The 12,988-nt window shown below is 45.5% G+C and overlaps 1 protein-coding gene across 1 annotated transcript in view; it reads right to left on the bottom strand.

The window, feature by feature from the left end:
* Window positions 1-8,401, bottom strand: part of LOC308526227 (immunoglobulin alpha-2 heavy chain-like) — a 175,055-nt gene extending 166,654 nt beyond the window's left edge. Inside the window, exons 1-2 of the mRNA XM_081101317.1 lie at window positions 8,310-8,401; window positions 7,901-8,214 (exon numbers count right to left, since the gene is read on the bottom strand). Coding sequence (XP_080957443.1) covers window positions 7,901-8,214; window positions 8,310-8,355 — 360 coding nt within the window. The 5' untranslated portion in view covers window positions 8,356-8,401. The remainder of the gene's footprint in view (window positions 1-7,900; window positions 8,215-8,309) is intronic.
* Between the last annotated feature and the right edge of the window lie 4,587 nt (window positions 8,402-12,988).

Genomic DNA, 12,988 nt, shown 5'->3' with positions numbered 1-12,988 from the left:
CTGTGGCTTCATCCGGAAGGTCACCTGGTCTAATTAGCATATTATGCTTTTATAATTACAGATCATTTAGACATAGATATGGAGATAGACATAGATAGATCTTCTTTTCTTTATCCTTGCCTAAGAATATGTTCATAGTTCATAGCTATAGATGTAGATGTAGAGATAGATATAGAGATAAAGATGTAGATGTATTTGTAGATGTACATAAAAGTATAGATATAGATATTGTTTTCCTTATCCTCAACCAAGGATACATTCATTCATTCTTAGAGGGAAAGTAAAGGAGAGAGAGAGAATGAAAGAAAGAAACATTGATGTGAGAGAGAAATATAGCTCAGTCGCCTCCCATATATGACTGTACTGTAAATCAAATCTGCAAGATTTTTATGTACGTATGTATTTATTTATTAAAATTTTTTAACATTGAGTTTAGCGAAGAAGGGAGATAGAAATAGAAACATCAATGATGAGAGAGAATTTTTGGTTGGCTGCCTCCTGCATGCCCCACACTGGGGATGTTTCCAGAATTCTGGACATGTGCCCTGACTGGGAATTGAATGGTGACCTCCTGGTTTATACCTCAATGCTCAACCAGTGAGCCATGCTGCTTTGGCTCCTCCTGCATTTTACGATTCACAGAGCTCCCTGTGTACCTGGGCTCTGGCAAGCGAGACGTTGGCAACATCATAGGTGACCAGACCCCAGCCCTTGCCTGGCTGCCCTCTGATCCCAAAGGTCATGTACTTATCCACTGCGATGCTTTGCAGCTCATGGCCCCCTGGAGGTTCCCTCAGCACAGGTGTGAGCTGTTGGAGGTGCTGTGAGGTCAGTGCTCAGTTGTGTCTCAACCTGGCACAGGTGGGGCCTGCATAGCCTAACATTACACGTGGGCACTGCACTTGGGCTAGGAAGGATACATGAGGTCACTTCAGGCCACCTGAGTGGCCCTGACCCTGGCACCTCAGGGAGGGCCTGGCACAGGAGATGGGAATGAGGGGATGACGTGTGGGTGCATTTAAGGCAAAACCTACAAGGGCCCAAGGAGAGGGAAGACACAGCCACAGGGGATGTTCTGTGCAGGCCCCATGGGGTGAGAGTGTGCGCAGCACAGGACAGAGTATGGGAGGCAGAGGGTGAGGATGGGGTGGAGTCTGCGGAGCTGGAGGCACAGCAGAGGTTACTGGACCATGTCTCCCTTCAGCAGGTTCTCAGGATGCAGGTGATTCTCCAGGGGAAGCGGGACAGGTGTTGGGACACGTCCCCTGGGACCAGGTTCTGAGACCCACAGGAACAGGGCCCAGCAGGGCTGTGACAGGGCCTGTCACTGGGCCTGTTTCCTGGTTCTTTCCCGGCACACCCTGAGAGCTGGGTCCACCTACCAGGCTCACAGAAAGGCAGTGCCTGCAGGGTCAGACCCTAAACCTCCATGTGCAGCCATGTCAGTGAGAGGCAAGCTCTGCCCCCAAAGGGCTCCTCCTGGGGCAGAGCGAGGGCTGATCACCCTCAGGTGAGGTTTGGGGCCTGGACTCTGTGTTCCCTGCTCAGCACTGTGTGGATGGTGGGGGACGTCGCTCTCAGTGAGGGGACAGGAATCTCTAAATGTTTTCCTTGTCAACCCAGAGAGCGACCATCAGGGACATGGTGACAGGAAGGGCCCAGATGAGAAGTCGACCAGATCGGACACACAGCCACTTTCTGCTTTTTTCCTGCAGAGAATCTAATTAAAGACACAAAGAAGTAAGAGGCACTGCCCCAGGGACACTAGGAGGGAAGAAAGCATTGACCTCAATAGGAAGCCTGCACCACCCTCCAGGGGCTGCCTCTGAGCTGGAACCTGGGTTTGCTGGTCCTGAGCACCCCCTTGTGTCCTGGACGCTCCCTGCAGCCCAGCCCTGCTGTCTCCTCAGGGAGGTTAGTGTCTGGGCTCACACTGACTTCCCCCTCTGTGCCTCTTCCACAGTAATACACGGCTGTGTACTCGGCTCTCAGGCTGCTGAGCTCCATGTAGGCTGTGCTCATGGACTGCCGGAAGCCGGTCCATCCTTGCTTGCCTGACACAGTAGCTGCAACGAAGAAACATCTGCACAGCATATGTCTCAAGGGACCTGGTGTATATGGCATACTGTTCTTAATATGTTTGCTCCCCTTAGCGCTATATGCTTTAACCAAGGTCACCTCTCCAAGAAAGGTTGTTTCCCCAGGTAGGGATTTTTCCCTGAAGTTAGGGAGGGGATAAAACCCCTTAACTAAGTGCCAGGCGGGTAATTAATCACCTTTAAGCTACTTAATCTTTACTCCCTGGAATGGAGATAAGAAAAGCCCTAACCTTTGGAATAGAAATTGATAGGATTAAAATCAATTGGTATATGCCCTGACCGGTTTGGCTCAGTGGATAGAGTGTCGGCCTGTGGACTCAAGGGTCCAGGGTTCGATTCCGGTCAAGGGCATGTATCTTGGTTGCTGGCACATCCCCAGTGCGGGGTGTGCAAGAGGCAGCTGATCAATGTTTCTCTCTCATCAATGTTTCTAACTCTCTATCTCTCTCTCCTTCCTCTCTGTAAAAAACCAATAAAATATATATATATTTTTTTTAAAAAAATCAACTGGTATAAATACAGATGTAACAAGACAATCCTGGCTAGAACCTGGCTAGAGAACCTGGCTAGGCTGCTGATCAACTGAACGCTGTCTCCGTCCACACCTTTGGGAACCACTGGATCTGCTGGAGTTGGACCCCAACAGTGGACCTGTTTCTGGTCATGGAGACTCTGCCTTGTAACTTCTGTGCATAGTTTGTGCTTCCATTGTAAGGGTTAACCCTCCCCACCCACTCAAACCCGTGTCCTGTGGCCTGTCCCACCCAGTTCATGTAGTAGCTGGTGAAGGTGTATTCACGGAGGCCCCCGGCTTCCTCACTTCAGCCCCAGACTGCACCAGCTGCACCTGGGAGTGGACATCTGTGGGACGGAGACTGGAGTGAGTGGAATCCCCCTTGACTCTCCCTGGACCCTCCATAACCCAGGAGAGGAGCCCCTTACCTGTCGCCATGGCCACCAGGAGGAGGGTTCTCCAGCTCCAGTCCATGCTGAGGGCTGTGCTGTGAGCACTTCTGTAGGGGAGGGTGTGGCTGTGGGTGATGCCCTCAGGGCACAGACTTACCCATATTTAACCCGGTGTACGTCCTCTCTTTTGTATAATCATGAGGCAGAGTATTTCATAGTTGAGGTCTTGACCCCACCTGAAAGGTGATGGGTGACACAAGGACCATATTCAGTGGGAGTCTGAGGGTCCAAGTCCTAATTCTTTTTTTCTTTAAATTGTACCTTTATTGTTGAATGTATTACACATGCCCCCTTCATCCCCCATTGACACCTTCTAGTCCGGCCCCAGGTGCCCAGGTCTTCACGATCCTATTGTCTGTGTCCCTGGATGATGCACATATGCATACGAGTTTATAGGTTGACCTCTTCCCAACCCTCCCACCCGACCACGATTTTCCTCTGAGATTCCCCAGTCTGCTCCATGCTTCCAGGTCTCTGGATCTAATTTCTTCATCAGTTTATTTTGTTAATTAGGTTCCACATATGAGTGAGGTCATGTGATACTTTTCTTTCTCTGACTGGCTTGTTTCACTTACATGATACTCTCCAGGTCCCTCCATGCTGTCCCAAAGCATAAGAGATCCTTCTCTTTAACTGCTGCATAGTATTCCGTGGCAGAAATGTACCACAGCTTTTTTATCCACTCAGCTACTGATGGGCATTTGGGCTGTTTCCAGTCTTAGCTATTGCAAATTGTGCTGCCATGAAGATAGGGGTGCATCCATTGTTTCTGATTGGTGTTTGGTGTCCCTTCGCATATATCCCTAGAAGCGGGATCCCTGGTTCAAATGGCAGTTCCATCTTTAATTTTTTGAGGAAACTCCATACTGTGTCCCATAATGGCTGCACCAGCCTGCATCCCCAGCAGAGCAGGAGGGTTCCCTTTGCTCCACATATTCACCACTTGTCATTTGTTGATTTGTTGGTGGCAGCCATTCTGAAAGGGGTGAACTGATTCCTCATTGTCCTTTTAATTTGCATCTCTCTGATGGTCAGTGACATTGAGCATTTTTCCTATGTGTCTTGGCCATCTGTATGTTCCCTTTGGAGAAGTGTGTGTTTAGGTCCTTTGCCAGTTTTAAAATTGGATTGTTTGTCTTCCTTTGGTTAAGTTGTATGGGTTTCTAATACATTTTGGATAACCCTTTATCACATTGATCCTTGCCAAATATGTCCTCCCATACTGTGGGCTCCCTTTTCATTTTGTTGATGGTTTCTTTTGCTGTGCAGACACTTTTTATTTTGATGTATTCCGATTTGTTTGTTTTCTCCTTAGTTTCCTTTGTCCTTGGAGATGTATCTGTAAACACATTGCAATGAGAGATGTCTGAGATTTTGCTGCCTCTGGTTTATTCTAGGATTTTTATGGTTTCCCTACTCACATTTAGGTCTTTTAACCATTTTGAATTTACTCCTGTGTATGGGGCATGTTTGTATATGGTTTTGTTTTTTTGAATGTTTATCTGTCTAATTTTCCCAACAATATTTATTGAAGGGACTGTTTTGACTCCATTGTATGCTCTTGCCTCCTTTGTCAAATATTAATTGAGCATAATGTCTTGGGTAGATTTCAGATTTCTCTGTTGTGTTCCATTGATGTATATACCTGTTCTTGTGCAGTACCAGGCTGTTTTGATTTCTATGGCTTTGGAGTGTAATTCGATATCTGGTATTGTGATCCAATCACCTTTTTACTTCTTTCTCAAGATTGCTGTGGCTAATTGGGGTCTTTTTTGGTGCCATATAAATTTTTGGAGTATTTGTTGTAGGTCTGTGAAATATGCTGTTGCAATTTTAATAGGGATTACATTGAATTTGTAGAGTGCTTTGGGTAATATGGACATTTTTTAAAAAATGTATTTTTATTGATTTTTTTGCAGAGAGGAAGGGAGAGGGATAGAGAGTTAGAAACATCACTGAGAGAGAAACATCAAGAAGCTGCCTCCTGCACACCTCCCACTGGGGATGTGCCTGCAACCAAGGTATATGCCCTTGAATGGAATCTAACCTGGGACCCTTCAGTCCGCAGGCCAACCCTCTATCCACCGAGCGAAACCGGTTTTGGCGGTAATATGGACATTTTAATGATGTTAATTCTAAAAATCCATGATCTCGGTATATTTTTCCACTTGTTTATATCTTCCTCTACCTCTTTATTCAACATCCTGTATTTGTCTGAGTACAAGTCTTTTACCTGCTTGGTTAAGTTTATTCTTAAGTATCATATTTTTTTTTGATGCAATGGTAAATGGGATTGTTGGTTTAGTTTCCCTTTCTGAGAATTCATTATTGGTATATAAAAGTACCATTGATTTCTGGGTGTTATTTTTGTATCCTTCTATATTGCTGAATTCCTTTATTAAATCTAGCTGTGTGTTTTGTGGAATCTTTTAGGTTTTCTGTGTACAATATCATGTCATCTATGAATAATAAGAGTTTTACTTCCTCCTTTCCATTTTGGATGCCTTTTATTCTTGTCTGATTGCTGTGGCTAGGACTTCCAATACTATGTTGAATAAGAGAGGTGAAAGTAGGTATTTCTGTTTTGTTCTGTTTCCTAGGGGAAATGGTTTTTGTTTTTGCTTAATGAGTATGATTCTGGCTGTAGGTCTGTCATACATGTCATTTATTGTATTGAGATCTGAGCCCTCTTCTTCCACTTTGCTGAGAATATTTATCAAAAGTGGGTGTTGGGTTTTCTCCAATGCTTTTTCTGAATCTATAGGTATGGTCATGTTATTTCTGTCTTTCTGTTTGTTTATGTGATGTATCACATTTATAGATTTGTGAATATAGTACCAGCTTTGCATCCCTGGGATGAATCCCATTTGGTCATGGTGTATGATCTTTTAAATATATTGCTGGATCCAATTTGCTAATATTTTATTGAAGATTTTAGCCTCTATGTCAGGGGAGGGCAAAATTTTTGACTCGAGGGCCACAATGGGTTCTTAAACTGGACTGGAGGGCCGGAACAAAAGGGTGGATGGAGTGTTTGTGTGAACTAATATAAATTCAAAGTAAACATCATTACATAAAAGGGTACGGTCTTCTTTTTTTTTTATTTCAAACGGGCGGGATCCGGCCTGCAGGCTGTAGTTTGCCCACGGCTGCTTTATGTTCATCAGGGATATTGGCCTGTAATTCTCTTGCTTAGTAGTATCACCCTGTTTTGGAATAAGGATAATGCTGGACTAATAAAAAGAGTTTGAAGTGTTCTTTCCTCTTGGATTTTTAAGCTTTCCAGACACAGTGGGTTCTCATAGCTCCAGGAAACCCACCAAAGGAGCAAGGAGGGAATTGCAGGAGGTCTCCTCTGTCCTGCAGACGTGAGTGTGGTGAAGGTTTAGTCATTCCAGCACCTATGACATGGAGGCTGGGAAAATTCTGTGATAGATTAACATGCCTGCTGGTAGCTTTCCATTGTCAAACACTATCATGAAGTGCAACAAGGAACTCGGAAGACTGATGAACCTTGAGCTTTAGCAAGGGCTAAAGCTATGCACCGATTGTACTGTTGAAATAGTGGTGGCTCAAAGCACTATCCGGACCTAAGAGCCTCAAAGTAAATCTTTACTAATGTTTACTGACCTTAAAGGTAGTCTTTCTGCTACTGGATTGCCATGCCTAACTGAGGACAAACATGTGTATCTACGTTGAATAAAAGCTAACAGGTCCAGGGCTTCAGGGAGCTTCTCTGCTAAAGGGAAGTTTCCAACTGGCTCCCCCATAATTTTCTAAATTCATATTTCTTGTCTAGTGCTTTCATTTGTGTGTCAGCCCCTTCTCCAGATCCTGAACCCTAGCTGTGCTGGTTGCGGCTTCACACATGCCCCACAAGAAGCCTCTACGTGGATTATTATCCCGTCAGAGTCCTCAAAGGACTGATCTACAAATGATCCAACACTGTCATTTTGAAACTTCAAACTTTAGCCCATGATTTTAAGTAAAAAAGATTGGAAAACTGTAAAGCTGTCTCCTTCACCAAGAGATTTCCAAAGTCAGCTGCATGTTGAAACAAGATGATTTCCAATGAACCTCGTTAAACGTCCCTATGAAACTGTATGACACGGGATACGCACACTGCTGTCATCTCACATCAGTTCTGGTGTGACATCTATGGGGAGAGAGCTGAGGTCATTTCCTGTGGCACCAGAAACAGCAAGTCCTGGCACCTGTACAGGGGAGGTGACCAGGGAGAAGCCCTCAAGGGCCCTTTGCAGCATTCAGATGGGTCCATCCAGCTTCCACTCTCCGCGGGACGTGCCCATGTTTTATTTACTGTTGGCCTGTCAGAAGGAAGGACCCTATGGGCACAGGTGGGCATGTGGGTCAGACACCGATCTCAGCACCCAGGGGCCTGGGCTGTGCTGGGGTCTCTCCTGGTGGGAAAGTTTCCAAACACAGGCCGATGAGAGCAGTGAGGATGGTCTCTGTGGGGAAAGAAAAGCAGGAAATACAGACACGTGGTGAGGAGAGTCCCCATCGCTGCCCACATGTCATCTGCCAGCAGCAGTGTTACCCCCTCCTCTGGGGTCTGCAGTGAGAAAGCGGGAAATGAGAGCCTCAGAGAAAGAGCAGGAGCCTTCCCTGGAGACAGCTGAGAGCTTGAGAGGAAATCCCTGTGCCCAACAGGAAGGCCCTTCCCTCCCCACCACCCTCTGCCCCTGCTCCTGGGGCTGCTCTCTGTGCTGTGGGTCCTGAGCGCCCCCTGGTGTCCTGAGCGCCCCCTGCAGCCCAGCCCTGCTGTCTCCTCAGGGAGGTTTGTGTCTGGGCTCACACTGACTTCCCCTCACTGTGTCTCTTGCACAGTAATACACGGCCGTGTCCTCAGCTCTCAGGCTGTTCATTTGCAGATAGAGCGAGTTCTTGGAGTTGTCTCTGGAGATGGTGAAGCGGCCCTTCACGGAGTCAGCATAGTATGTGCTACTACCACTACCACTACTAATGCGTGCGACCCACTCCAGCCCCTTCCCTGGAGCCTGGCGGACCCAGTGCATCCGGTAGCTACTGAAGGTGAATCCAGAGGCTGCACAGGAGAGTCTCAGAGACCCCCCAGGCTGCACCAGGCCTCCCCCGGACTCCACCAGCTGCTCCTCACACTGGACACCTGCAAACACAGAGACACAAGGTGGACTGAGAATCACATGGAAGCACCAACAGGCACAGGCACAGGTCTCAGCTCTCCCCTCTCCTGAGAACGACCTTGAGAAATGATCAGGAGGAAAACGCAGCTTGACACCAAGTCCATGGTGGAGCCGCTGGGGTCCTGTCTCAGGCGCTTGTGTTCTGGGTGTCTCCCCAACATGCCGGGCAAGGGCCCCTTTTATGAGCAGGAGGAGAGCCCCATTTGCATGGAGGCTGCATATAAGGAGCAGCTGGGACCCTGGGCTGCATGTCTGACCTTGTCATTCTATTGGTGACCCACATCCCTTCACTCTTTTCCACAGACCCGGTGACCCTGATTGTGAAGCCGCAACCAGCATGGCTAGGGTTCAAGATCTGAAGAAGGGGCCAACACACAAAGGAAGCATTAGACAAGACATTTTAATTTAGAAATCATGGGGGAGACAGGTGGAAACTTCCTGCTAGCAGAGAAACCCCCCATAACCACAGTCCTGTCTTCCTTTTATTCACTTGAATACACATTTGCCCTTTAAGAATGCAAACAGGCATATCAACAGTAAAGTTTGGTAAACAGTAAAAGGATTATCAGGTTAGGGATTGCCGTGAGCCTTTTGGCCAACAGCAGGGCAATATTATGCTGATTTTCAGCCCTGCTGAATATCAAAGTCCATAGCCTTTTATGCTCACTACTGCTGATCTTTGCCTCCAGCACCTCACCCCTTTTCTTTGGGGGCAGGCTTCCAGGATTGAGAGTCCTCCTTCCTTGTGGTTTTGATGAGGATCCAGGGGTGCTCCCCGAGAGGCACATGGATGGGGCTTTCTCTCACTCTCCTTTACCCTCTGTGGGCCAGGTTGCCTTTCTTGGATTTGGGAATAAGAATTTGCACTGGAAGATGCTTTTATTTTGTGGCAGAAAGGTTCTCTTTGTTGTTTTCCTAATCAGATCTTTCACAGAACTCAAACCTCAACATGTGAGGATGCAGGAGAGGCTGGGCTGGACGCTGTGGCTACAGTCTCTGTCTCTAATCTGCTGTCCCTGTCACAAGCATGCAGCTGCCTCTTGAAAGCACACATTTCACTCAGCTTCCCTGCTGTTCATGTGCAAAAGTCTGTTTTCCAGCCAATCAAACTGGAATAATTTATATCATTTTGACATGGAGCCTGGCTGGTGGGCTCAGTGGTTGGAACGTCATCCCCACACCAAAGAGTGGAAAATCTTTAGAGTCACCACCACCATCATGTGGAGGCAGCAGGTTTATAATAATTGTGTGCACTTCCCTCTCCACACGGGGAAGAAATGTGTATGAACGTATGTGGTAAATGAAGAAAAGACAACATGTTGATGTAAGAAATGTCCAAACATGAAGAGCATGTTTATAAGATTCTATTCCAGCCAAATTGTTGACAACTGTTGGGGAGAAAGACCTCAAATGCTCCATAGAATAACCATTTGCAGTTGCGTTTATGCATTTGAAGTTAAGGAGGGAAGGTGAGGAGTGACATGAAGATGGGAGAGAGGAAGGCGGGGACTGGGTGCCAGGATAGTTAACGAGATTTATTCTCTCTCTCTTTTTAAAACTCTTTATTGTTAAAAGTATTACGTAGGCCTTCCTTCTCCCTCCCCCCCCATAAACCACATCCAGGTCCCTCCTGTCCCCCATCCATGCCCTCACTACCCCATTGTCTGTGTCCAAGGGTTAGGCATATGTGAAGACAAGTTCTTTGGTTGATCTCTTCCCATGCACCCGCCCCTGCCTTCCCGCTGAGGTTCCATGGTCTGTCCATGCTTCTATGTCTCTGGGTCTATTTTTGTTCATCAGTTTATTTGGTTCATTAGCAATGCAGACTGGTGCAGCCATCATGATAAACAATATGGAGTTCCATCTAAAAATTAAAAATGGAACTCCTATTTGACCCAGTGATCCCACTTCTAGGAATATATCCTAAGAAACCCAAAACACTCATCAGAGAGAATGCATGCACCCCTATGCTCATAGAAGTGCAATTTACAATAGCTAAGGTTTGGAAATAGCCTAAGTGCCCTTCTGCAGATGATTGGATAAAAAAAAAAATAAACCTGTGGTACATCTACAGCATGGAATGCTATGCAGCAGTGAAAAAGAAAGAACTCTTACCATTTGTAACTCTTTCCTAGCTTCATCTGTTAATGTTTGGGGAGAGGAACGATTAGAGTCACCCCTAAGTATATTAAATAAATTTGTCATTTCTGCCATAGAGATTTTCAGATAAGGTCTTAACTAGTTAATGTCCCCTAATAATTTTTGAAAGTCATTTAAGGTTTTAAGGCAATCTTTTCATATTTTCACCTTTTGAGTCCTAATACATTGATTTTCATTATGGTTCCTAGATATTTGAAAGGCGTTTCTTTCTGTACCTTTTCTGGAGCAATCCTTAAGCCCCATTTAGAGAGTTCCTTTTCCAATTGGGAAAATATTGCTAAAGTCTGCTCTTCCCATGGACTCGCTAAGAGCAAGTCATCCATGTAATGGATAATATAATATTGGGAATATTTGTCCCTTAAAGCTGAATAGCTTGAGCTACATATTTTTGACATATTTTGGGTTATTGGCCATTCTTTGAGGCAAAATTTTCCATTGATATCTTTTCATAGGCTCTATATTATTAATAGATTGCACTGAAAAGGCAAATCTCTGATTATCTTGAGGTACCAAGGCAATGGTGAAAAAAACAATCCTTAAGATCTACTACTAGAAGAGACCAATCTAGAGAAATTTGTGAAGGCGCTGGGAGTCCAGGCTGTAAAGCTCCCATGGTACGCATAGTAGCGTCAACCACTCCAAGATCATGCAACAATCGCCACTTTCCTGTCACCTTCTTAGTTATTGTAAATATGGGCTTATCTCAAGGACTATTGGAAGGCTACTTGTTCCTGTATTAATCCATGAACATGACCCAATTTCTCCTTGGTTAATGGCCACTGATCCACCCATATCAGTCTATCATCTTTCTATTGTGGAGGATCAGCATGGGGGCGAGGAGACTGAGCAGTGACCATCCCTAAAAAGGCTGATATCCTAATCCTCATCTTCCTGGTTTCCTTTGGCCTGAATGGGTTCTTTAATTCCCTGATTATTTTTTCCTAAGCCTTGACCAGCTTGATATTCCACCTGAGTTATTAACTGCTGCCCCTTGCTGGTAATAGCACCAGCTTGTAAACCTTCTGAAACATCCCAGTCCCATAAGTTCATTGCAGTTCCAGAGACTATGTAGGGCTGAAACCATCCTGTCTGTCCTTCCTCGTCTTGCCACTTTAACACTGCAGCACTACGTTGCGTATTATCAGGAACTCCAACTCCCGTAATAGAGCCCATAGCTTCTACCACGGACCAAGTTGGAGGCAGAATCTTTACTAATAACACTAACATCTGCTCCAGTGTCTACTAAACCCTTAAACAGTTTTCCCTTTATTCTTAAATTGATCATAGGATGGGTTTTGCTAATTCCCTGTATCCAATAGATATCTGAGCATCCAAATCTTTGTGTTCCTCTTTTCCTATTCATAGCTTCACCCTGCTGAATATAAGGTAGAAGTAGGAGATGAGCAATTCTTTGTCCTGGAGTAATTTGCATAATATGTTTGCATTCTAGTGTTACCTTGATTTCTCCCTCATAGTCTGAATCTATGACTCCAGGCAAAACAGTTTGTCCTTTCGGAGTGTCTCCACTTCTTCCTAAGACTAATCCTAATGTTCCCAGAGGCACAGGCCCCAAAATTCCTGTAGGAACAGCTTGCGGAGTCATAAGGGGAGTCAGAGTGACGGCTACTGTGCTGTTGAGATCTAGGCCTGCACTCCCTAGAGTGGCTCAGATGAGGGAATCCACTGTGGGCTTTGCAGGGCACAAATCCCCTGTTGTTGACAGGGCTGGGGAAAGCCCCTCTGACCGTTTCCCTGCGGCTGGCCATTCCCTATGTCTCAATTTAATGGCTTCCCATTTCTATGAAATTGAGATCTGCATTGACTGGCCCAATGATTTCCTTTTTGACATCTAGGACATAAAGAGGTCGAATCTGCATTGTTTGATTCAGGAGGCAGAATGCTCATGCCTTTCCCTTGGGCGCCGCCCTGAGTCCTCTTTGGTTGCCTACATTCTTTTTTTGAAATGTCCAGTCTGTCCACAATTAAAACATATTTTATTCCCCACTGTTACAGCGGCAGCTACTAAGTTTGCTTGAAAAATGCCTGATCTCAAAACAACGAGAAAACCCACTGCGTGGGAAAACATATTTGCCAATGTCATATCTGATAAGGGCCTAATCTCCAAAATTTATAGGGAACTCATACAACTTAACAAAAGGAAGATAAACAATCCAATCAAAAAATGGGCAAAGGACCTAAATAGACACCTTTCAAAAGAGGACATTCAGAAAGCCAAGAGACATATGAAAACATGCTCAAAGTCACTAATCATCCGAGAGATGCAAATCAGAACAACAATGAGGTACCATCTCACACCTGTCAGACTGGCTATCATCAACAAATCAACAAACGACAAGTGCTGGAGAGGATGTGGAGAAAAAGGAACACTCGTGCACTGCTGGTGGGAGTGCAGACTGGTGCAGCCACTATGGAAGACAGCATGGAGTTTCCTCAAAAAACTAAAAATGGAACTCCCATTTCACCCTGTGATCCCTCTTCTAGGAATATATCCCAAGAAACCAGAAACACCAATCAGAAAGGATATATGCACCCCTATGTTCATAGCAGCACAATTCA

This window comes from Myotis nattereri (assembly GCF_964212035.1).
Source record: "Myotis nattereri genome assembly, chromosome: 1".
NCBI lineage: Eukaryota > Metazoa > Chordata > Mammalia > Chiroptera > Vespertilionidae > Myotis > Myotis nattereri.
This window is presented reverse-complemented; position numbering and strand designations above follow the sequence as displayed.